Here is a 25,247-nt window from a genome sequence, read left to right as displayed (position 1 = left end):
AAAAAACGCTAAAATAGTGCAACATTTCGACTACAACGTAGTCTTTTTCAAGCATAATATAGAGTGAACATTATCCACATATATAGTGTTCAAAAGTAACAACCCTTTTACATTATGTTGGGGTGTTACTTTTTAACACTATATATGTGGATAAGGGCTTGTTCACGTGGCCGTTGTGGTTCCGTGGCCGTATTGCACCCCGCAATCACGGAGATGCGGAACAGAATCACGGATCGCAACCCCACGGAAGCACTACGGAGTGCTTCTGTAGTGTTTCTGGCCGTGCCTCCGCACCACAAAAAATATAGAAATTGCTCTATTTTTTTGCGGTGCGGACGGATCACAGACCCATTCAAGTTGAATGGGTTTCGATCCGTCCCGGCCGCCGCACAGACATTGCCTGTGCTTTGGGGGCCGTAAATTGCGGTCCACAATGCACGGAACGGAACCACAACGGCCTTGTGAATAAGCCCTAATGTTCACTCGTTATTATGTTTGAAAAAGACTATGTATAAATGAAGCGATTGCTGTGGATCTGTGGCTGCTGACAGGCTGAGGCATTCCAGATGGAGGTCTGAAAAGGACATTGGTGCTGCTCTCGTATTTGTATTTTCCTCTATCCTCGTCTAGATAGATGGGGGTCCGACACCCGGGATCCCCACCTATTAGCGGTTTGTGATAGGATGTGTATGTTGCAGTAGTATGAAAGACATCTATGTGCACGAAACAAAGCAATTGCAACCTAACAGACGTTACCAGGTGAATACATATCCACCGTTATATGGCTCTGGCACATGCATTATTTATTACAATGCCATTTCACAAGGGCTGGCATCTCAGCAAATTACTGTGGCTTTTAGGGGTTGTTTTCTATAAAAATGTGTGCAGTTGTATAGAAAAATATCCATCTCACTTGTAGGATGCACGGATGTGCAGGGCAACTCTGACAATGACAGCTGTTTTGTTATATTGATATAAGGCAGCATTCCCTTTTCAGTGGCTTTGGGGCCACATGTGGCTCTCATGGCACCTGTTTGCGGCTCCCCAGATGTTAGCAGCTACATATAATACTGTGCACTATTGGCACAGGGAGGTCATAGCATGATTAGGACTTGGCAGATAACCGCCTCACTGACCCTGGCTTCCCTGGTCCAACATTTGGTTTTCCACCAGTCTTCACCCTCTGGTGCCCCTCTACACCCAGGAGCTGCCTTCACAGCTGGTCATCACTGCCAGCAGTCCACCCTTTCATTTTTAAGGAGCGTTACTGATTAGCCAACTCTCTGATTGCGAACAGGCAGCTGTCACGGGTGTATGTGAGCAACGATAGTAATTCACAGTACAGAGCATCTGACTGGACCCAGAACTAGGGAGGATAAAGGGTGACCCCTGTCCGACCCTCAACGCTTTCCCTATTCTGCTACAGCACATGCCCGGATCCAAAAGGCGGAACGAGGCATGCCCACGTGCCTAAGACTAATGACCACTGTAACCCCTACAATAGTGGAAGGGGCACGGCCACCAGTGCCCTACTCAGTATATGGAGGGAACCGTGGCCACCTCAGATCCAGTCAGAAAACAAACAGGAATACAACAATGTCTGCAGACTTAGCTGAAGGTGTTGTAGCCGCAGAGAAGACGGATCCAAGGACAGGCTGGCAAAATCCGGAGTGCTAGCTGCAGCAGAACACAGGTCCAGTGGACTGATAGCCACAAGTGAAGAAACCAAAGCTAGAGCCACAACTGAAGTGAGAACTATAATCCACATCCTATCATAGGAGGAGGGGTGATATAAAGAGAAGGAAATCAAACACATGAAGGACAGCTGTGGTGAAAGAAACCAGAAGTAAACAGAGTAGTGAGAACGCCTCCCAGCTCTAGTAGTGACATCATCACAGGGGTGGAGAAACAGAGCTGTGAGAACGTCCCAAAGCTCTGGTAGTGACAGTACCCCCCCCCTCTACGGGTGGACTCCGGACACCCAGGACCCACCTTCTCAGGATGAGCCCTATGAAATGCCCTGATGAGGCGAGTGGCTTTAATGTCCGACACCGGAACCCACATCCTCTCCTCAGGACCATAACCCTTCCAATGAACGAGGTACTGAAGAGAACCGCGGACCATGCGAGAGTCCACAATTCTGGAAACCTCAAACTCCAGATTGCCATCAACCAAAATCGGAGGAGGAGGCAAAGAGGAGGGTACCGTGGGCTGGACATATGGTTTTAAGAGAGATCTGTGAAATACATTATGTATCTTCCAAACCCGTGGAAGATCAAGACGGAAGGCAACAGGATTGATGACTGACAAGATTTTATAAGGCCCAATAAACTTGGGACCCAATTTCCAGGAGGGAACCTTCAACTTAATGTTTCTAGTAGACAACCACACCAGATCACCCACATTCAGGTCCGGACCAGGCACACGTCTCTTATCAGCCACACGCTTATACCTCTCACTCATCTTTTTAAGATTACTCTGAATCTTTTGCCAAATGGTAGACAAAGACGAGGAAAATCTCTCCTCCTCAGGTAAACCAGAAAGAGCCCCTCCCGAGAATGTACCAAACTGCGGATGGAACCCATATGCACCAAAGAATGGTGACTTATCAGAAGATTCCTGACGACGGTTGTTCAGAGCAAACTCAGCAAGAGAGAGAAATGAACACCAATCCTCCTGGTTCTCTGAAACAAAACAGCGCAAATATGTCTCCAGATTCTGATTGAGGCGCTCAGTCTGACCATTCGACTGCGGGTGAAAAGCAGAAGAGAAGGACAGCCGAACCCCCAGGCGAGAACAGAAAGCCTTCCAGAACCTGGACACAAACTGCGTGCCTCTATCGGAAACAATATCAGAGGGAATGCCGTGCAATTTAACAATATGGTCGACAAAAGCTTGCGCCAACGTTTTAGCATTGGGTAAACCAGGGAAAGGTACGAAATGAGCCATCTTGCTAAAACGGTCCACCACCACCAGGATCACCGACTTCCCCGAGGAACGAGGAAGATCCGTGATAAAGTCCATGGACAGGTGTGTCCAAGGACGGGAAGGAATGGGTAACGGGAGAAGGGAACCTGAAGGCCGTGAACGAGGGACCTTAGCGCGAGCGCACGTCTCACAAGCAGCCACAAAACCCTCCACCGACTTACGAAGAGCCGGCCACCAAAATCTCCGAGCAATGAGATCCACCGTGGCTCTACTCCCGGGGTGACCAGCAAGAACCGTATCATGATGCTCCTTAAAGAGTTTGTGACGTAGCTCAGGAGGCACGAACAACTTCCCAGAAGGACAACGGGCAGGTGTCTCAGTCTGGGCAGCCTGGACCTCGGCCTCCAAATCGGAATATAGAGCAGAAACAACTACCCCCTCCGCCAAAATGGGACCCGGGTCCTCGGAGTTTCCTCCTCCCGGAAAACAGCGAGAGAGAGCATCAGCCTTCACATTTTTTATCCCAGGTCGGAATGTAACAACAAAATTGAATCTGGAGAAGAACAGAGACCATCTGGCCTGTCTCGGATTCATACGCCTGGCCGACTCCAAGTATGCCAGATTCTTATGGTCGGTAAAAACGGTGATAGGGTGCCTGGCCCCCTCCAACCAATGGCGCCATTCCTCGAAAGCCAACTTGATGGCCAACAACTCCCTATCTCCCACATCATAGTTTCTCTCTGCCGGGGAGAGTTTTTTAGAGAAAAAGGCACAGGGTCGCCACTTGGCAGGGGAAGGGCCCTGGGACAAAACCGCACCCACACCCACCTCGGAAGCATCCACCTCAACAATAAAAGGTAAGGAAACATCGGGATGCACCAAGACGGGAGCAGACGCAAAATTTTCTTTAATCTTAGAAAAGGCTGCAAGCGCCTCCTCCGACCAAGAGGAAAAATCCGTCCCCTTTTTTGTCATGTCAGTGAGGGGTTTGACAACAGAGGAATAATTCAAAATGAACTTTCTGTAATAGTTCGCAAAACCCAGAAAGCGCATCAATGCCTTCTGATTCTCAGGAAGCTCCCACTCAAGTACAGCACGGACCTTCTCGGGATCCATGCGAAAACCAGAAGCAGACAGGAGAAAACCCAGAAATTGAATCTCCGATACCATAAAAAGACATTTCTCCAGCTTGGCGTACAATTTATTTTCCCGCAGAATCTGCAGAACCTGAAAAAGATGATCCTGATGGGTCTGAACATCAGGGGAAAAAATCAAAATATCATCAAGATATACCAATACGAATTTCCCCATTAAATGATAGAAAATACTATTAACAAAATGCTGAAAGACGGCCGGAGCATTCATCAGGCCGAAAGGCATAACGAGATTCTCGAAATGCCCGTCAGGGGTATTAAAGGCCGTTTTCCATTCATCCCCCTCTCTGACCCTGACCAGGTTGTACGCGCCTCTCAAATCCAATTTGGAAAACACCTTGGCCCCAACAATTTGATTGAAGAGGTCCGGGATCAGAGGAAGGGGATAGGGATCGCGAATCGTGATACGGTTCAGCTCCCTAAAATCTAGGCAAGGTCTCAGAGAGCCATCTTTCTTTTTAACAAAAAAAAAACCCGCTGCCACAGGTGACTTTGAGGGACGAATATGCCCCTTTTCGAGACTCTCGGAGATGTAAGTTCGCATTGCGATTCTTTCCGGTTGTGAGAGATTGTAGAGGCGTGCTTTTGGCAGCTTGGCGCCGGGAATGAGGTTAATGGGACAGTCAAACTCCCGGTGAGGAGGTAGCTCCTGAACACCGCTCTCGGAAAACACGTCCGAGAAATCAGAGAGAAATGATGGCACCGTTTTAGTAGACACCTCTGCAAAAGTCGCTGTGAGACAATTCTCTCTACAAAAATCACTCCACTCATTTATTTGCCTTCCTTGCCAATCAATAGTGGGGTTATGTCTAGTGAGCCAGGGTAACCCCAAAACTAGAGGAGACGGCAATCCGTTAAGGACAAAACAAGATATATCCTCCACATGAGTGTCACCTACAGCTAGCCGGATATTGTGAACAATGCCCTTCAGAGATCTCTGTGAGAGTGGAGCAGAGTCAATAGCAAAAACAGGTATATCTTTATCTAATGTGCAAACCTGAAAACCATGCATGGCTACAAATTGAGTATCAATAAGATTGACGGCCGCTCCACTATCGACAAAAATCTCACAAGAAATGACTTTGCTCTCTAGCGCCACCCTGGCAGACAGGAGAAAACGGGAACTGCAGGTCAGAGGAAAAGCATCAAATCCTACATCAACTTTGCCCAAAGTAGCAGATGAAGCAGAACTCGATGATTTACCTTTTGAGATTTTTCTCTTATTATCGCTCTTAGTACGGTTCAAGAATCTCCTAGACGGACAAACATTTGCCAAATGACCTATTCCCCCACAACAAAAACAGACCATACTCTGAGGACTAAATCCTCTTTTATCAGGGGCAAGTCGACCTAGCTGCATGGGCTCCTCCTCAGAGGGGAGCGAGACAGGATGAGGCCCCTGCACACTGAATGAGTCCGCACCACTGCCCCTAGACTGACAATGGTTGGACAGAGAGGTCTCGTTTCTTTCTCTTAGACGCCTGTCAAGGCGTACCGCCAATGACATGGCAGACTCTAAGGACGTTGGTCTCTCATGGAAAGCAAACGCATCTTTTAATCTCTCCGAGAGACCATGACAGAACTGACTCCGGAGTGCAGCATCATTCCAACCCGAATCAGCTGCCCATCTCCGAAATTCAGAACAATAAAGCTCTGCAGACAGTTTGTTCTGGCATAAAACACGTAGGTTAGATTCGGCCAGAGCAACACGATCCGGGTCATCATAAATCTGCCCCAGGGCCACAAAAAATCCCTCCACGGATCGAAGGGAGGGATCCCCTGATGGCAGCGAAAAAGCCCAAGTCTGAGCATTACCCCTGAGCAGGGAGATGACAATCCTCACCCTCTGCTCTTGATTACCAGAAGAGTGGGGACACAAGCAAAAATGGAGTTTGCATGCCTCTCTGAAACTAACAAAATTCTCACTGCCCCCGGAGAACGTCTCCGGAAGTGAGACTTTTGGCTCGCAACAGACTCCATGAGCCGGAGCAGGGCCCAATGCTTGAAGCTGGATCATAGATTGACGGAGATCCGCTACTTCCAAAGAAAGACCCTGCATGCGGTCAACCAGGTCAGAAAGCGGATCCATGTCAAAAAAAGGACGGTTTTGGTGGATTATAATGTCACGGGTGTATGTGGGCAACAATAGTAATACACAGTACAGAGCTACTGACTGGACCCAGAACTAGGGAGGATAACGGGTGACCCCTGTCCGACCCTCAACGCTCTCCCTATTCTGCTAAAGCACATGCCCGGATCCAAAAGGCGGAACGAGGCATGCCCACGTGCCTAAGACTAATGACCACTGTAACCCCTACAATAGTGGAAGGGGCACGGCCACCAGTGCCCTACTCAGTATATGGAGGGAACCGTGGCCACCTCAGATCCAGTCAGAAAACAAACAGGAATACAACAATGTCTGCAGACTTAGCTGAAGGTGTTGTAGCCGCAGAGAAGACGGATCCAAGGACAGGCTGGCAAAATCCGGAGTGCTAGCTGCAGCAGAACACAGGTCCAGTGGACTGATAGCCACAAGTGAAGAAACCAAAGCTAGAGCCACAACTGAAGTGAGAACTATAATCCACATCCTATCATAGGAGGAGGGGTGATATAAAGAGAAGGAAATCAAACACATGAAGGACAGCTGTGGTGAAAGAAACCAGAAGTAAACAGAGTAGTGAGAACGCCTCCCAGCTCTAGTAGTGACATCATCACAGGGGTGGAGAAACAGAGCTGTGAGAACGTCCCAAAGCTCTGGTAGTGACAGCAGCCCCTCATTGGTAGTTATCATGGGAGGAAGCGGAGGTCGGACCCCACCTATACTAATAATGTATGTACAATTAACAGTGGGACAAGAGTTAAATATTGATGACCTATCCTCAGAGGAGGACAGCCGTATCAGATCAGTGGGGTCCTAGTTCTGCCACTACCCGCCAACCAGCTGCTTGTAGAGACCCTGGCACTTGGATGAACAATCAGGGTCTTCACAGTACACCAAGCACAGTGACGTACGGTACATCATGTACATCATACAGTGGCGGTGCTTGCTATTGTAGTTCAGTCTCATTCACTTGCATGGGATCAAACTGCAGAAAGGCCATTTTACTGATGGACATTACATTACGGGCTAAGAAAGTGGCCACAGCATTTGCCAAAACGCACGGTGCCTGACCACAGCTGATTGGTGGAGGTGCTGAAAGTTGGACCCTCACGTGACCCGATATTGATGGCCTATCCCGAGGACAGATCGCCAATATTTCACTCCCTTTAACAGGAAACGTCAGCCTTGTTGTCTTCGGCAATCAATCACACAGCATCTTTCATTTTCCAGAGCAGTTTAAGAGAGCTGAGCCCTAGGTAGTTAACAAGGCCATTATTTTAACAAAATTTTTGAATAGTAAAACTAGGGTTCTGTCCACATTTTCATACATTTTCTGATGCTGGAATATGGACAGAATAGGGTAGGGTGTTCACTTCATGCAAGGACTGTGTTGGGGGAACACACAGAGGTCCTGTCGACATAAACCTCCGCGGTCGAAGGGTAGCGGCATACAGGGGGATATGGTCACAGATAGACTCAGATGTCTTCTGTGTGGACTGGTATATATAGATTTATTTTTTACTACATATCTTTGTGTGGTATAGTGTAGTCTACAACACCATGCCATACTGCAAATAAGGCCTCATGCACACAACCGTTGTTTTGCTCCACACCCGAGCTGCTTTTTGAGTCCGCAAAAGACGCGGACAGCTCCATTCTGTGGCCCCGCAAAAAAAAAAAAAAAAAAATAGAACATGTCCTATTCTTTTTTTTTTGGGGACAAGAATAGGTATTTCTATTAGGGGCGGCACGATCAGTTCCACAAATTGCATCCGTGTTTTGCGGACCAAAAAACACGGCACGGTCGTGTGCATGTAGCCTAAACATGTGCAGTGTCATATACCGACCCAACGCCAGGTCAAATGAGCACTAGGAATACATTTGGCGTATATGCAGGAGCTTTTCACCAAACAAAGACTCGAAACATGATGTAAAACAGCCTAATATACTGCACCATCCAATTCATCCTATCCAGTATCAGACTTCCCAACAGCCTCAGTTTAGCTGGGAGAATCACAGAAATTGGGTTGTAAAAGTGTTTTTTTGGGGGTATTCCTGGATGGTTCAAAGCGCAAGGCTTACATGTCAGGATTTTCACTACGATTAAAAAAAACAGGACATGGAAAATAATAACGGATCATCGGTCATAGATCCTGTAAAAACAAAAGCTATGACAGCAATGACGACACAGGCTAACGGTGTAGATAACGTACAGCATTTACACTGACTGTCTGTGCAATTCTTATAGATTTTAATAGGAGAACATAATCAGCGTTTTGGCAATACGAATTGTCGTACAGTTTAAAATCACCTTTTAAAGAAAAGTGGAGAGCAGTGATGGCCGCCCCCTGCTACACGGCGGACGAGGCGTACAGCTCTGGCTCTGCTGGTTAAACCTCAATGACAGAAATTGGAAATAGCAGGCATACACCGCCAGATCTATTTATCTTTTAATATACCATAAGGCCAGAATCTGAAATCGGGAAAACCGAATTGTCTTCCCTTGTGCGCAAGTTGTGACCCTCTGCACGTCACTCGTCTTAGTCAACAAATTAGATTGTGGACTCAGTGGAACATGAAGCAGAGTACTCTATCAGCACAATCAAGAGAGTGGAGAAATGTTTCCTCTCCATTACAAGGACAGAACCTTGCTGTCTTCTGGCAGTGTGCCACCAAGTCATCCTTCATGCAAGGGGCGGACAAGAAAACGTTCACAGATTCTAGATTACCTGTAATATACGGAGATAATCCCTAAAAAAGTAGCTGATGAACACTTAACTCATACGGACTCCTATGAGAAACGCCACGATGTGGCGGAACGGTCAGCAATTTAATCAGTGCCCGTCACCTCTCACTTTTGTCTTAAATATTCAACATAAAGAATAAATTGTTGCAGCTCCCAGACACCAGGGGCGTCATTTATTAAACAGAAATACACCCACCGTATATTGGGCGTATTTCTGGTGCAGATCCCGGAACAAAGGTCCTGCGACTTTTCCCCACTCACGCCAGGTCAAAAAAAGGGTCGGGGAAGGGGATGGGCCGGCAGGTCGGTCTCATTTACCATTTTCTACACCTGTGTTAGGCATAGAAAATGGTCTAAATGTAAGACAGCTAGGCAGCTGTCTTACATTTAGGCTACTTTAACACTCGCGCTTGGTGCGGATCCGTTATTCATCTGCACAGACGGATCTGTTCAGATAATACATCCATCTGCATCCGTTTGTATTATCTTTAACATAGCCAAGACGGATCCGTCATGAACTCCATTGAAAGTCAATAGTGGACGGATCCGTTTTCTATTGTGTCAGATTGTGCCATAGAAAACTGATCCGTCCCCATTGACTTACAATGTGTGTCAGAACGGATCCATTGGGCTCAGTTTCGTCAGATGGACATCAAAACGCTGCAAACAGCGTTCCAATAAAGCAGCGTTTTGGTGTCCGCCTCCAAAGCGAAATGGAGACTGATCGGAGGCAAACTGATGCATTCTGAGCGGATCCTTTTCCATTCAGAATGCATTAGGGCAAAACTGATCCGTTTTGGACCGCTTGTGAGAGCCCTGAACGGATCTCACAAACGGAAAGCCAAAACGCCAGTGTGAAAGTAGCCTTAGAAGCGGCTGTGGATCCGCTGAAGTTATGTAGAGGCCGGCAGCTGAGATGGATCCACCGCCAGTGCAGGGGTTTATTAAGACTGGCGTGCTGGGTGCCCCAAGATGTCTGACACAAGACTCTCCCCATCTCTAAACATTTCTAGTAGGTTAATATCTTTGACCTATCTTCAGGATAGGTCATCAATATCTGATTAGTGGGCGTCCAACTCCCAGTACCCCCACCAATCAGCTGTTTGAAGGCCAGTGACATCACATTTACTGAGCAAATGGCCTATTTGCAGCTCAGTCCCATTAAAGTGAATGGGACTGGGATGCAATAGCAAGCACTGCCGTTATACAATGTATGACGCTGGGCTTGGCATTCTGTGAGGAGGCTGCAGCATTCGCTGGAGTGCTGTGGCCTTTTGAAACAGCTGCTTAATGCGGGTGCTGGGAGCTGGATCCTCACTGTTTAGATACTGCAAAAAATCCTCACAGAGGCTGGCTTCTCCTCCAGGATATATATTCAACGAATGAAGAGGCAGCACTTCCAGTTGTTTGGTGATAGGGTGACGACCCCAAACTTTATTCCAGCAACGTTTCTGCCTTCTCAATGAGGCCTTTGTCAAGCTTGACAAAGGCCTCATTGAGAAGGCAGAAACGTTGCTGGAATAAAGTTTGGGGTCGTCACCCTATCACCAAACAACTGGAAGTGCTGCCTCTTCATTCGTTGAATATATACAGTCATGTGAAAAAATTAGGACACCCTTTGAAAGCATGTGGTTTTTTGTAACATTTTTAATAAATGGTTATTTCATCTCCGTTTCAACAATACAGAGAGATTAAAGTAATCCGACTAAACAAAGAAAACTAAAGAAAAGTCTTTTCAAGATCTTCTGTAAATGTCATTCTACAAAAATGCCTATTCTAACTGAGGAAAAAGATAGGACACCCTTGCCCCTAATAGCGAGTGTTACCTCCTTTGGCTGAAATAACTGCAGTGAGACGGTTCTTGTAGCCATCTACCAGTCTTCGACATCGGTCTGAGGAAATTTTACCCCACTCCTCAATGCAGAACTTTTTCAGCTGTGAGATGTTTGAGGGGTTTCTTGCACGTACAGCCCTTTTCAAGTCACCCCACAGCATCTCAATGGGATTCAAATCTGGACTTTGACTTGGCCATTCCAGGACTCTCCATTTCTTCTTTTTCAGCCAATCTTTGGTTGATTTACTAGTATGTTTTGGGTCATTGTCATGTTGCATGGTCCAGTTCCGCTTCAGCTTTAATTTTCTAACTGATGGTCTCACATGTTCTTCAAGCACCTTCTGATACACAGTATAATTCATCGTGGATTCTATGATGGTGAGCTGACCAGGTCCTGCTGCAGCAAAGCAGCCCCAAACCATGACACTTCCACCTCCATGCTTCACAGTTGGTATGAGGTTCTTTTCTTGGAATGCTGTGTTTGGTTTACGCCAAACATGTCCTCTGCTGTTGTGTCCAAATAATTCAATTTTGGACTCATCTGTCCAAAGAACATTATTCCAGAAGTCCTGGTCTTTGTCAACTTTATCGCTGGCAAATGTCAGTCTGGCCTCGATGTTTCTCTTGGAAAGCAAAGGTTTCCTCCTTGCACACCTCCCATGCAAGTTAAACTTGTACAGTCTCTTTCTGATTGTAGAGGCATGTACTTCTACATCAACAGTAGCCAGAGCCTGCTGTAGTTCTCGAGATGACACTTTAGGGTTTTTGGATACCTCTTTTAGCATCTTGCGGTCTGCTCTTGGGGTGAACTTGCTGGGGCGACCAGTCCTGGGCATGTTGGCAGTTGTTTTGAACGCCCTCCACTTGTAGACTATCTTCCGGACAGTGGAATGGCTGATTTCAAAATCTTTTGAGATCTTTTTAAATCCCTTCCCAGACTCATAGGCTGCTACAATCTTTTTTCTGAAGTCCTCTGACAGCTCTTTTGCTCTCACCATGGTGCTCACTCTCACTTCAACAGTCAGGAGCACACCAAACTAAATGTCTGAGGTTTAAATAGGGCAAGCCTCATTCAACATGCAGAGTAACGATCTACTAATTATGTGCACCTGGTGTGATATACCTGTGTGAGATCTGAGCCAATTTAAGAGGGAATACATGTGAGGGTGTCCTATCTTTTTCCTCAGTTAGAATAGGCATTTTTGTAGAATGACATTTACAGAAGATCTTGAAAAGACTTTTCTTCAGTTTTCTTTGTTTAGTTGGATTACTTTAATCTCTCTGTATTGTTGAAACGGAGATGAAATAACCATTTATTAAAAATGTTACAAAAAACCACATGCTTTCAAAGGGTGTCCTAATTTTTTCACATGACTGTATATATATATATATATATATATATATATATATATATATACACACACACACACAGACAGTGTGTGTGTGTGTGTGTGTGTGTGTGTGTGTGTGTGTGTCATGATATTAGAAAACATTCAAATAAAGAGAATTTATAGTATCGAACCTGCTGGCTGCCTTCTCCATTGACAATGGGCGCAGGTAGAAGTGGAATATCAGTTGTTAGTAGCGGAGTGGTATCCAGTGGTGGAGGATGATGTTCAGCCATTGTGGATAAAACATACATTTACAACGGCTTCAATCCCTGCACAAAGGAAAAAAAAACAAACACCAAAAACTGTTATTTTAAATGCATACTACATACATAAAAGAGTGTCGTCATACAATAAACTTCATAAATCACCCATTTGTTAAGTTGTGAAATGCTAATTCATGCACACCAATAACCTAACAGATATTGGCGCAACCTGCTAATCCACGGCACGTTTGTTATCTTGTACAATGAAAACAATTAGCATTATAAAAATGAGGCCCCTTTCAAACACTGCTTGTAATCATCTCAAACGGGTTGTCCTAAAAAATAAAATTAAAAACTCTGAAAAAAAAGAAACTAACTCATCTTTTCATAGCCCCTCCTTTCTAGCACTGTGGCTCCTGCCCCTATGACGTATCCACTGAGCGGCTGCAGGTAAGTCCTGCTCAGGGACACGCCAGCACTGAGGGCAGTGATTGGCTGCGGCAGTACATGTGATGGGTTGTCATTACGTCTGGTCCACCAGCAGGGGGATGGTCATGAATACTCTGGTGTCAGATTCCCTTTGTATGATCTGATATCTATGCTTAAAGGGGTTCTGCAGTTTGTTTAAACTGATGATCTATCCTCTGGATAGATCATCAGCATCTGATCGGCGGGGGTCCGACACCCAGGACCCCCGCCAATCAGCTGTTTGAGAAGGCAGCGGCTCTGGCAGTAGCGCCGCAGCCTTCTCGACGTTTACCGCAGGCCCAGTGATGTCACTACTAGTATCAACTGGCCTGGGAGCGGCTAAGCTCCGTTCACTTGAAGGAAGATTAGCCGCGCCCAGGCAAGTTGATACTAGTCGTGACGTCACTGGGCCAGCGGTAAAGGCCTCATGCACACGACCGTTGTGTGCATCCGCGGCCGTTGTTCCGTTTTACGTTTTTTTTCGCGGACCCATTGACTTTCAATGCGTCCGTGGAAAAATCGGAAAATGCACCGTTTGGCTTCCGCGTCCGTGATCCGTTTTTCCAGTCCGTGAAAAAAATATGACCTGTCCTATTTTTTTCACTGACAACGGTTCACGGACCCATTCAAGTCAATGGGTCCGTGAAAAATCACGGATGCACACAAGATAGTCATCCGCGTCCGTGATCCGTGTCCGTTTTTCCTATCATTTTCAATGCAAACTTGACTTCGTTTTTTTTTTCCCTTTTCATGTCCGTGGATCCTCCAAAAATCACGGAAGACCCACGGAAGAAAAAACGGTCACAGATCACGGAACAACGGAAATCCGTTTTGCGGACCGCAAAAAAAAAACGGTCGTGTGCATGAGGCCAAACAGTGAGAAGGCCGCAGCGCTCCTAGAGCGCCGCTGCCTTTTCAAACAGCTGATCGTGGGGGTCCCGAGTGTCGGGCCCCCGCCGATCACATGCTGATGATCTAACCAGAGGATAGATCATCAGTTTAAACAAACTGCAGAACTCCTTTAAACACACAGGGGGATATTTATCAAACTGGTGTAAAGTAGAACTGGGTTAGTTGCCCATAGCAACCAATCAGATTCCACCTTTGCTTTTGGACAGCTCCTTTGGACAATAAAAGGTGGAATCTAATTAGGGCAACTAAGCCAGTCCTACTTTACACCAGTTTGATAAATGGCCCTCATATTTATTTATTTTGTCAATACGTCCATCTTTATGATAGGATTTAGCATTTTTGTACCTTTTTTTTTAGCATTTACACTGTCTAATTATAAGCTCCTGATTTTTATGAAGCTGAAATCACTTTCTAGAAAAAATATATTGTTTTTCGCGAGTGGACTTGTTTGCAGAAACCAATGATCAGGAGTGATCACTCTAATGAACGCTCATTTGATCGAGCCTACGTGAAAGGGCCCTAAGCATCTTTTTACACGGACCGATAATCTGGCCACTTATCTGAGATGGGCATTTGTACAAACGCTCAGTCCCGATAAGGTTCCAGCTTATACATCGGGTGAGCATGGCCTTTGGCTGGCTGCAAAAATCATTTCTGTGCAGCATATCGTCCTGTATAAACAGGGACCTACTGCCCAGAAACCACAATTCTCTACGGGGAGGAGGGATTGCTGGCCCCCACATAGAGGAGATGATTGCTGCATGTAACTACGATCAGGTAATTATCAGGAACGAGCGTGTCCCTCCCCATAACGGTCTGTAACAATGGTCCAAAAGGCAAACAAAAATTGGGACGTAACTTTCATTTTGTACAAAAAGAAGGGCCTGCGATTTGAATAATGCCACGTGTGAAATTTTCTGTCAAAGCCATCTTGCAACATAAGGAGAAAAAAAAAAAGAAAAGGAGGCTGACCCTGCCTGCCATGTCAAGTGGTTATCGCGCACAATATTTACTTGGGTATATTTAATAATTCCCAAGTCTATTTGAGCACTTCATTATCCTGCGGGGATGGAAAGTTCCAGAACAGCAAAATCAATTAAGCGGCTGATAGCGTATTTGTGGATTTACAAACACAAAATGCCAACATTGCTATCTTCAAAAGTAGTGGGATAATTTAATTTTCCATTATTTGCCGATATACATAGTTCATTACTGTGGAACACAGTGCGGACAATCTGATTTCAGGGAGATTCGTGCTTCTTGGTAACGTTGGGCTGTAATTTGAAGCATTAAACAATGGAAATGAGCTGGTGGCGGCTGCGGCACTGTCACAGGGATCTTTTTCACGGAATATTAAATATTGATTTCGCACTTAATGTTCACAGAAAACAACTTCTAATTCTTCAGCGCTTTTTATGGCTGCATTTTGTCTGCCCTAGCAGAAAGACATACTTCGAACATTGTTGTTTCCACAGAGGAAAGGTCACACGCTGCTTTTCTTTGGAAAAATTGCAGTTTTTTTTAATGGCGGGGAGCCAGCAGGACAGGAAGAAGTATAAAGGCGCATTTACACGTGCCAACTAAGCAGGCAATTATCGGGAATGAACTGTTCTCCTCCTCATCAGTGGGGGTCACCATCACTGTATGGGGGCGAGCAATGGATACTGCAATCGCTCATCCTCGTACAGATTCACTGATTCTGGGCAGCAGATCGCTGTTCACACAGCACAATCTGCTGCCCAGAAACCATGACATAGTTATCCACATAAACGATGATTCCATCTGATGAACGTGCATTTTGCTTATTTATTGGGTGATTAGCAGCACATTTAGGCCTCTTGCAGATGAGTGTGAGCGGATTAGGCCGGAGGCGTTCAGTGAAAAATGCGCAATTTCGCAAGCAAGTTCATTCAGTTTTGTCTGCGATCACGTTCAGTTATTCCGTTTTTATCGCGCGGGTGCAATGCGATTTAATGCGTTTTGCATGCGCGTGATAAAAAACGGAATGTTTACAAACATTTCTTAGCAACCATCAGTGAAAAACGCATCGCATCCGCACTTGCTTGCGGATGAGATTCTCACGCAGCCCCATTCAGTTCTATGGAGCCAGCATTGCGTTAAAAATCACAGAATATAGAACATGCTGCAATTTTCACGCAACGCACAAGTGATGCGTGAAAACCAACGCTCATGTACTCAGACCCATTGAAATGAATGGGTCCGGATTTAGTGCTGGCGCATTGCATTCGCATCACGCATTGCACACGTGCGGAATACTCGCTCGTGTGAAAAGGGCCTTACACAGGCTTATAATAGGGAACAAGCATTCATACTAACATTTCTTCGCGATAATTGGCCTATTGCCCGGTATAAATGCTGCAAGTTCTTATTTTAGATTTCCCATTCCTTTGAAGTTCACTTTAGGTCTTTGCTCAAAAAAATATCATGAAAATCTGCCACAAAAAAAAAAAAGTGTTTTTCCAAAAAATGCTGTATGATACCACCCTGATACTCTTGGATAACCATATCTGCCGGAAGTTTTTTTTTTCCAAGCGTTTGGTAGTAAGAAATTCCTCCAAGAATGGCCAAACTCACAGGAGGGATCATAATCACCTGGTCCCCGGAACGGAGTTCAGTTTCTGACACTCCTGGGACCGCTCTACCTCTTCTTGCCACGCTGAGATCAGCATCTGTCGATGGAGGGGCACTTGAACGTTGCAGACAATCACAGGCCGCAGCGGTGACATGTCCCCCTTGCATCAAATGGCCAATTGTACAAGTACAGGTAAGTATGATCCCCACCGCGGGTCTGGGGAAGTCTGCCTTCATCTTGCATAACCCCTTTTAGTGAATACACCATAATAAGTATATATATATATATATATATATATATATATATATATACACACACATACACACACATATACATACATACATACACACACAGTTGCAAGAAAAAGTATGTGAACCCTTTGGAATGATATGGATTTCTGCACAAATTGGTCATAAAATGTGATCTGATCTTCATCTAAGTCACAACAATAGACAATCACAGTCTGCTTAAACTAATAACACACAAAGAATTAAATGTTACCATGTTTCTATTGAACACAACATGTAAACATTCACAGTGCAGGTGGAAAAAGTATGTGAACCCCTAGACTAATGACCTCTCCAAGAGCTAATTGGAGTGAGGTGTCAGCCAACTGGAGTCCAATCAATGAGATGAGATTGGAGGTAATGGTTACAGCTGCCCTGTCCTATAAAAAAAAAAAAAAACAACACACACCAGTTCTGGGCAGGGTGGATAAAAATCAATGATTTAAAAAAAAAAAAAAAAAAAAAAAAAAAAAAATCGGATTTTTTTTTTAAATTTAAATCAGATTATTTATTTTTTTAATCGGATTTTTTTAAATATAAAATGCTTTTCATGTAGAATAAGGCTGTGAGTGGACTCCCATATTGTTGAAAGGATTAGGCAGTGGCTGAGGGACAGGCAACAGAGGGTTGTAGTCAGTGGAGTCTATTCAGACCAAGGTCTTGTTACCAGTGGGGTAACTCAGGGATCTGTTCTGGGACCCATATTGTTTAATATATATTGCAAAAGGCCTCGATGGTAAGGTGTGTCTTTTTGCTGATGACACAAAGATTTGTAACAGGGTTGATGTTCCTGGAGGGATACACCAAATGGAAAAGGATTTAGGAAAACTAGAGGAATGGTCAAAAATCTGGCAACTAAAATTTAATGTTGATAAGTGCAAGATAATGCACCTGGGGCGTAAAAACCCAAGAGCAGAATATTAAATCAGTGATACAGTCCTAACCTCAGTATCTGAGGAAAGGGATTTAGGGGTCATTATTTCAGAAGACTTAAAGGTAGGCAGACAATGTCATAGAGCAGCAGGAAATGCTAGCAGAATGCTTGGGTGTATAGGGAGAGGCATTACCAGTAGAAAGAGGGAGGTGCTCATGCCGCTCTACAGAACACTAGTGAGACCTCATTTGGAGTATTGTGCTCAGTACAGGAGACCATATCTCCAGAAGGATATTGATACTTTGGAGAGAGTTCAGAGAAGAGCTACTAAACTAGTACATGGATTGCAGGATAAAACTTACCAGGAAAGATGAAAGGACCTTAACATGTATAGCTTGGAAGAAAGACGAGACAGAGGGGATATGATAGAAACTTTTAAATACATAAAGGGAATCAACACGGTAAAAGAGGAGAGAATAATTAAAAGAAGAAAAACTGCTACAAGAGGACATAGTTTTAAATTAGAGGGGCAAAGGTTTAGAAGTAATATCAGGAAGTATTACTTTACTGAGAGAGTAGTGGATGCATGGAATAGCCTTCCTGCAGAAGTGGTAGCTGCAAATACAGTGAAGGAGTTTAAGCATGCATGGGATAGGCATAAGGCCATCCTTCATATAAGATAAGGCCAGGGGCTATCCATAGTACTCAGTATATTGGGCAGACTAGATGGGCCAAATGGTTCTTATCTGCCGACACATTCTATGTTTCTATATGTGTAATTTTTTTGGTAAATAAATTCCATTAATCCATTCACAATGTCATGCTCTTCCAGAGGTTTTTTTTAAGATTATTGGGCAGTTTCTCTGCCTACAAGATATTATCACAGATGCTTGGTTTACTTTTGCAGTTCTCAAAACTGAATTTGACTCAGCAGAGATCACATGCCTCGTCTTCACAGCAAAAATGTTATAACACGAACAGAGTTGAGAAAAATACCTTAATCCTAACTTCTACAAACCTATGAATGCCGAATCAACCTAATCAAACTAATATGAAAAGTTGTTTAAATCTTCATCTACTTGCATATTATAAGTTATACCAGCAAGAATTAGTCTCTATGTAGAAAACTATGATTTAAATCAAGCCTTACTGACTAGTGATTTAAATCGTGATTTAAATCATTTTGATTTAAATGAAATCCACCCTGGTTCTGGGTTTGCTTTTCACAAGAAGCATTGCCTGATGTGAATGATGCCTCGCACAAAAGAGCTCTCAGAGGACCTACGATTAAGAATTGTTGACTTGCATAAAGCTGGAAAGGGTTATAAAAGTATCTCCAAAAGGCTTGCTGTTCATCAGACCACGGCAAGACAAATTGTCTATAAATGGAGAAAGTTCAGCATTGCTGCTACTCTCCCTAGGAGTGGCCGTCCTGTAAAGATGACTGCAAGAGCACAGGGCAGACTGCTCAATGAGGTGAAGAAGAATCCTAGAGTGTCAGCTAAAGACTTACAAAAGTCTCTGGCATATGCTAACATCCCTGTTAGCGAATCTATGATACGTAAAACACTAAACAAGAATGGGTTTTATGGGAGGATATCACAGAGGAAGCCACTGCTGTCCAAAAAAAACATTGCTGCACGCTTACAGTTTGCACAAGAGCACTTGGATGTTCCACAGCAGTACTGGCAAAATATTCTGTGGACAGATAAAACCAAAGGCCATCTGTCCACCAGCTGAAGCTCAACAGAAGATGGGTGTTGCAACAGGACAACGACCCAAAGCATAGAAGTAAATCAACAACAGAATGGCTTAAACAGAAGAAAATACGCCTTCTGGAGTGGCCCAGTCAGAGTCCTGACCTCAACCCGATTGAGATGCTGAGGCATGACCTCAAGAAAGCGATTCACACCAGACATCCCAAGAATATTGCTGAACTGAAACAGTTCTGTAAAGAGGAATGGTCAAGAATTACTCCTGACCGTTGTGCACGTCTGATCTGCAACTACAGGAAACGTTTGGTTGAAGTTATTGCTGCCAAAGGAGGTTCAACCAGTTATTAAATCCAAGGGTTCACATACTTTTTCCACCTGCACTGTGAATGTTTACATGGTGTGTGTTCAATAAAAACATGGTAACATTTAATTATTTGTGTGTTATTAGTTTAAGCAGACTGTGATTGTCTATTGTTGTGACTTAGATGGAGATCAGATCACATTTTATGACCAATTTGTGCAGAAATCCATATAATTCCAAAGGGTTCACATACTTTTTCTTGCAACTGTATTCTATCTTTTTGCAGAACAGATATACGGATTCCACAGGAAACAGGCCGGCCCATCTGTTTACATAACTCCCATAGCAATGAATGGTGAAAGCCACGCACGTGTGCGGCCACCTCTCCATTCATTCTCCAGCAGACACTTCATCAGGCTGAACTGGGTTGGCGGACTCCAGTTCTCCACAAAGTGGCAGTTATCACATCTACCAGGCTCGTATGTAATATTAAAATACCCCTTTAAATGCCTCCTATAGATTAAACAATTAAATACTTTAGGGGCTTGGAAAAGAAGAGGCTGAGGAAGATGATATACAGCTTTAGAACAGCGGCTCGTCTCTTAATAATAGATCACACACTCACAAGCCTCCAGGCAAAACTAAACGATAAGATACGAAGAGCAATTAATCAAACCAGCTAATTCCATAACAGAGATCCATAATATGGCAGCCAGATTATGACAAACATATACCTGTTCCTTTCTGCCTTCTAGACTGTATTGTAGTCAGTATATCCAACTTGCAGCGAATGAAAGTCTGACGGGAGGAAGTGGCCTACCCTTCAGTTAGAAGCCCTCAGATAAGATGTACCGTTAGATCATAATCATTCTATATTTAAAACCTAAAGAGAAATATCTGTGAAAATTAAGGCACCCGCAACTGCTTCAAGGTAATGTGCCATCATATTTTTACAATTCTCTTTTTGGGCTTCACTGGTTTTCCATGTCACAATCTATATTTAAAGGGTAACATCTTAGGTTTTCAACTATAGGAAGAGGTTAGGCTACTTTCACACTTGCGGCAGAGAGATGCGGCAGAGAGATCCGGCAAGCAGTTCCGTCGCCGGAACTGCCTGCCGGATCAGGCAAAATGTATGCTAACTGATGGCATTAGTAAGACTGATCAGGATCCTGATCAGTCTTAAAAATGCCTGATCAGTCGAAAAAATGCATTGAAATGCCGGATCCGTCTTTCCGGTGGCATCCGGCAAAAACGGATCCGGCATTTATTTTTTCACCTTTTTTTCAGTCTGCGCATGCGCATACCGGAAGGACGGATCCGGCATTCCGGTATTCTGAATGCCGGATCCGGCACTAATACATTCCTATGGGAAAAAATGCCTGATCAGGCATTCAGGCAAGTCTTCAGTTTTTTTAGCCGGAGATAAAACCGTAGCATGCTACGGTTTTCTCTTTTGCCTGATCAGTCAAAACGACTGAACTGAAGACATCCTGATGCAAACTGAACGGATTACTCTCTATTCAGAATGCATGGGGACATACCTGATCAGTTCTTTTCCGGTATAGAGCCCCTGTGACGGAACTCTATGCCGGAAAAGAACAACGCAAGTGTGAAAGTAGCCTTAATACACTTCTGAAGGAAATAATCAGTACCATGGACAGGCACCAGATGTAGGTCCCATTCCTATCCTTTACCTGCTGAATCGGCAGTTCTTGTGATAGGACTTCTGCCCCGTGCAGGAAGTCCCAATGTACCATGGAACAAATCACAAACTGTAATAGCTGCGGTCTATCCTCGGGTTACACCGCGTCGTTTCCTCGCTCTGTGCCGTAACCACTTTGCAGACCATGCTCCTGGCAACAAAATAACTAGACCACCATCAAGTAGCCCTCAGCATGTATTCACATGTCGCAGTTCATGGAAGGTCAAAATCACATCAGGAAAACTCGTGCTGCTCTAATGCCCTTTTTAATGCGGTTGCAGTTTTTAAAGGGGAAACTCAGTTACTTACAAAGTTTCACTTGGAACAACAGCAACTGCACCAAAAACTGCACAAGTGTTTGTCCCAACGTGGTTATACACTGCAAAGTGCACAGTCTGACTTTCAAAATGTCTACAACGGGATCTGGGGGGGAAAAAAAGACCTATGGTGAAAACGTTAATCCGCAGCAGGTCAATTTATGTTGAGGTATTATCTCCAAAATTGTGCGCAAATTGGCCACAGTATATGGGTGGGGTTTCGGTCATGTACAACATCTGGAGCGTCGGTCCACATAGGGTGTGCCCACTGCTGAATAAACAGCTGTGGAAAATATGCAGAGCGTCTGCTGGAACTCCTCCGTGGCAAAACAAGCAGCAAATGTTGCGAGTTGTGTTGCTGAACACATGGTGTAAATGCTGCAGGTTTACCACAGATTTCATCTTCTAAACTGCCAAGCATGAAATCTGCCGTGAAAGCCTTCAAAATAAGTTATGTGTGGATTCCATAGCGGAAGTTTTCCAAAAGGTGTGGACGAGATGACTTCAAATTTATTCCACTTTGCTGTTGCTATACGCTATATACAGTGTGGATTTTCTGCATGCAATTCCACCGTGAAAAACCTGAAGTGAACCCAAACCCATGTGGCCATACCCTTAGGGCTCTTTCACACGAGCGGATGCCATGCGGGTAATCCGCTGCGTGAAAAGAGAGCCAAGCCCCGCTCCGGACAGCAGAGACACGGAGCAGTAACATGACTGATAATGATCTGTGCCTCTCTGTGATCTTTTTACTACAAAATCACAGTGAGATAAAGTTGTCACCATGATTTTGTAGTAAAAAGATCACAGAGAGGCACGGAGCATTATCAGTCATGTTACTGCTCCGTGTCTCTGCAATCCGCAACGGGGCTTGGTTCTCTTTTCACGCAGCGGATTACCCGCACGTCATCTGCTCGTTTGAAAGAGCCCTAAGGGTATCTTCACTCACAGTGGGTCCCTGATGTGGAACCTGCAGCTACCAGATATTTATGGCATATCCTAGCAATATGCCAGACATCTCCTAGATGGTGCAGCCGCTTTAAATGCTCTATATTTCTATAAAACAGGATTTCTTCAGCTCAGACACCATGTTCACCACGACAGGTTCCCTTTAAATAAATGTGTTTCACCTGTAAAAACTGCAAACACATTGGGAACTGCATGATGTTTTTTTTCCAATGTGGTTTGGATATGGTTTTAACCACTCCTTAACACACCCTAGAAGTGGTGTCCCACACAGCGAGGCACAGTGAAAGTGGCCTGCGAGGCGGCTAAAATCCCAGGAGTGAGCAGTTTGCTTTAAGAAAGTGCTAAGGCCGGGTTCACATCACCATTTAGCTTTCCATTCTTCTGATCCGAAGCACAGAAAACAAAAAAAAACCTGATCTGTTATTTTGAGCATCAGTTATAATCAGCTCCGTCAAAAATCAGTTATTTTTAATAGGAGAAAGTCCAGCGTGCAGCACTTTTTCTCCAGTCAAATGAAATTTAGGCTACTTTCACACTTGCGGCAGAGGATTCCAGCAGGCAGTTCAGTCACCGGAACTGCCTGCCGGATCTTGATCCGTGTGACAAATGCATTGAAATAGCGGATCCGTCTCTCCAGTGTCATCCGGAAAAACGGATCCGGTATTAATTTTGTTCGCATTTTTAAAGGTCTGCGAATGCGCAGACGGGAAAGCCGTATCAGTTTTGCCGGAACACTTAATGCCGTATCCGGCACTAATACATTTCAATGTAAATTAATGCCGGATCCAGCATTCCAGCAAGTGATCAGTATTTTTGGCCGGAGATAAAACTGCAGCATGCTGCGGTATTTTCTCCTTGCAAAAAACGTAAGAGGGACTGAACTGATGCATCCTGAACGGATTGCTCTCCATTCAGAATGCATTAGGATAAAAACGATCAGTTTTTTTCGAGTATTGAGCACCTGTGACGGAACTCAATACCATAAAACTTTAACGCTGCATGCGCAGACCTTTTAAAATGCGAAGAAAATTAATACTGGATCCGTTTTTCCGGATGACACCGGAGAGACGGATCCGGTGTTTCAATGCATTTGTTAGGCCTATTGCACACGACCGTATGGCTTTTTCAGTGTTTTGCGATCCGTTTTTCACGGATCCGTTGTTCCGTTTTTTGTTTCCATTGTGTTTCCGTTTCTGTTCCGTTTTTCCGTATGGCATATACAGTAATTACATAGATAAAATTGGGCTGGGCATAACATTTTCAATAGATGGTTCAGCAAAAAACGGAACGGAAACGGAAGACATACGGATGCATTTCCGTATGTGTTCCGTTTTTTTGCAGACCCATTGACTTGAATGGAGCCACGGACTGTGATTTGCGGGCAATAATAGGACATGTTCTATGTTAAAATGGAACGGAAAAACGGAAATACGGAAACGGAATGCATACGGAGTACATTCCGTTTTTTTTGCGGACCCATTGAAATGAATGGTTCCGTATACGGACCGTATACGGAACGCAAAAAACAGCCAGTAAACGGGGAAAAAAACGTCCGTGTGCAATAGGCCTTAGAGGGAGCTGTATCCGGATCAGTCTACAAATGCTATCCATTTGCATACGAATTTCCAGATCCGGCGGGCAGTTCTGGCGACGGAACTGCCTGCCGGATCTTCACAACGCAAGTGTGAAAGTACCCTTACATGTCTGCCTTGCTGACATTTAATTGCATATCATATAGCTGCAGATTAGTGTAGGGAGCTTATCTCCAGATGTCCCCGTGACCTCACACATAGGTATATACATACAAATCAATGTAACGCAGCGGGATATGCATGGGTTTGCAACTTTTTAAATGCCATTTGCGCAAAAAAAAAAAAAATAATTCCGCAGCTCTCTGCCATTCTTTGAAAAGAGGGCGTGATGGGGGTGTGGTTTTGGCGGGACCATTGACCAGGGCATCTCCCAACTGGGGTCAGTGCACTGTCTGTACACAAGAACCTCCCCATCCTCCTCGCCCCCCACATCTGGCTCCTCAGGGTCTGGTACACTAAAGTCCTGAGGCTCGTTAGTGTCAGGACAATGTGTGCAGGGGCCCTGAAGACCAGAGAAGTTGGGAATGAATAATTTTTTTTATTTCATATTAATATTTTGGTCTGATCCGCTGTCTTATTAGAGGGGTCTAATTAATTTAGAGGGCTAGTTTGGAATCTGAATGAAAAGGGATGTCTGGTTTCATATTGATGACTTATCCTCAAGATCGGTCATCAATATCAGACTGGTGGAGGTCCAACTTCCGGCACCCCTGTGCATCAAATGAAGGGGCTGTGGTGCTCATATGAGCTCTGCGTCCTCCTTCAGTGTTTTCCTGCATGCTGTCTACTGTAGAGACATTGCAATTATAGTATTTCGTCCCATTCACTTGACTAGGAGAGGAGGCTATAATATAGATGGCAAGCAGGTAAGCACTAATGAACATGCAGCACCTGAATGAGCGCTGCGGCCCCTTTAAACAGCTGATCGGCGGGGGGGGGGGCCAGGAGTTGGACCCCTACCAATCCAATACTGATGACCTGTCTTAAGGATAGGTCCTCCATATCATAAATCCAGATACCCCTTTTATTTTGCTGTATAGGAGCCAAATTAATTTTGGGATTCTGTGGTCTGACAACTAGGCTTACATTAATTGTGGGGTCTGTATTCATTTTGCTTAGTCCTGTGTATAACTTGTTTGTAGTCTTTTCTCATTTGT

At 44.6% G+C, this 25,247-nt stretch overlaps 1 protein-coding gene across 2 annotated transcripts in view; it reads right to left on the bottom strand.

The window, feature by feature from the left end:
• Positions 1-25,247, bottom strand: part of FNDC3A (fibronectin type III domain containing 3A) — a 266,349-nt gene that overhangs the window by 181,627 nt on the left and 59,475 nt on the right. For both annotated transcript variants that reach the window (XM_040426011.1, XM_040426012.1), the window contains exon 2: positions 12,286-12,423. In XM_040426011.1, coding sequence (XP_040281945.1) covers positions 12,286-12,405 — 120 coding nt within the window. In that variant the 5' untranslated portion in view covers positions 12,406-12,423. The remainder of the gene's footprint in view (positions 1-12,285; positions 12,424-25,247) is intronic.

Source organism: Bufo bufo, chromosome 3 (genome assembly GCF_905171765.1).
Source record: "Bufo bufo chromosome 3, aBufBuf1.1, whole genome shotgun sequence".
In the NCBI taxonomy this organism is placed as follows: Eukaryota; Metazoa; Chordata; class Amphibia; order Anura; family Bufonidae; genus Bufo; species Bufo bufo.
The sequence above is the reverse complement of the archived record's forward strand: the minus strand, read 5'-3'. Positions and strand labels throughout refer to the sequence as shown.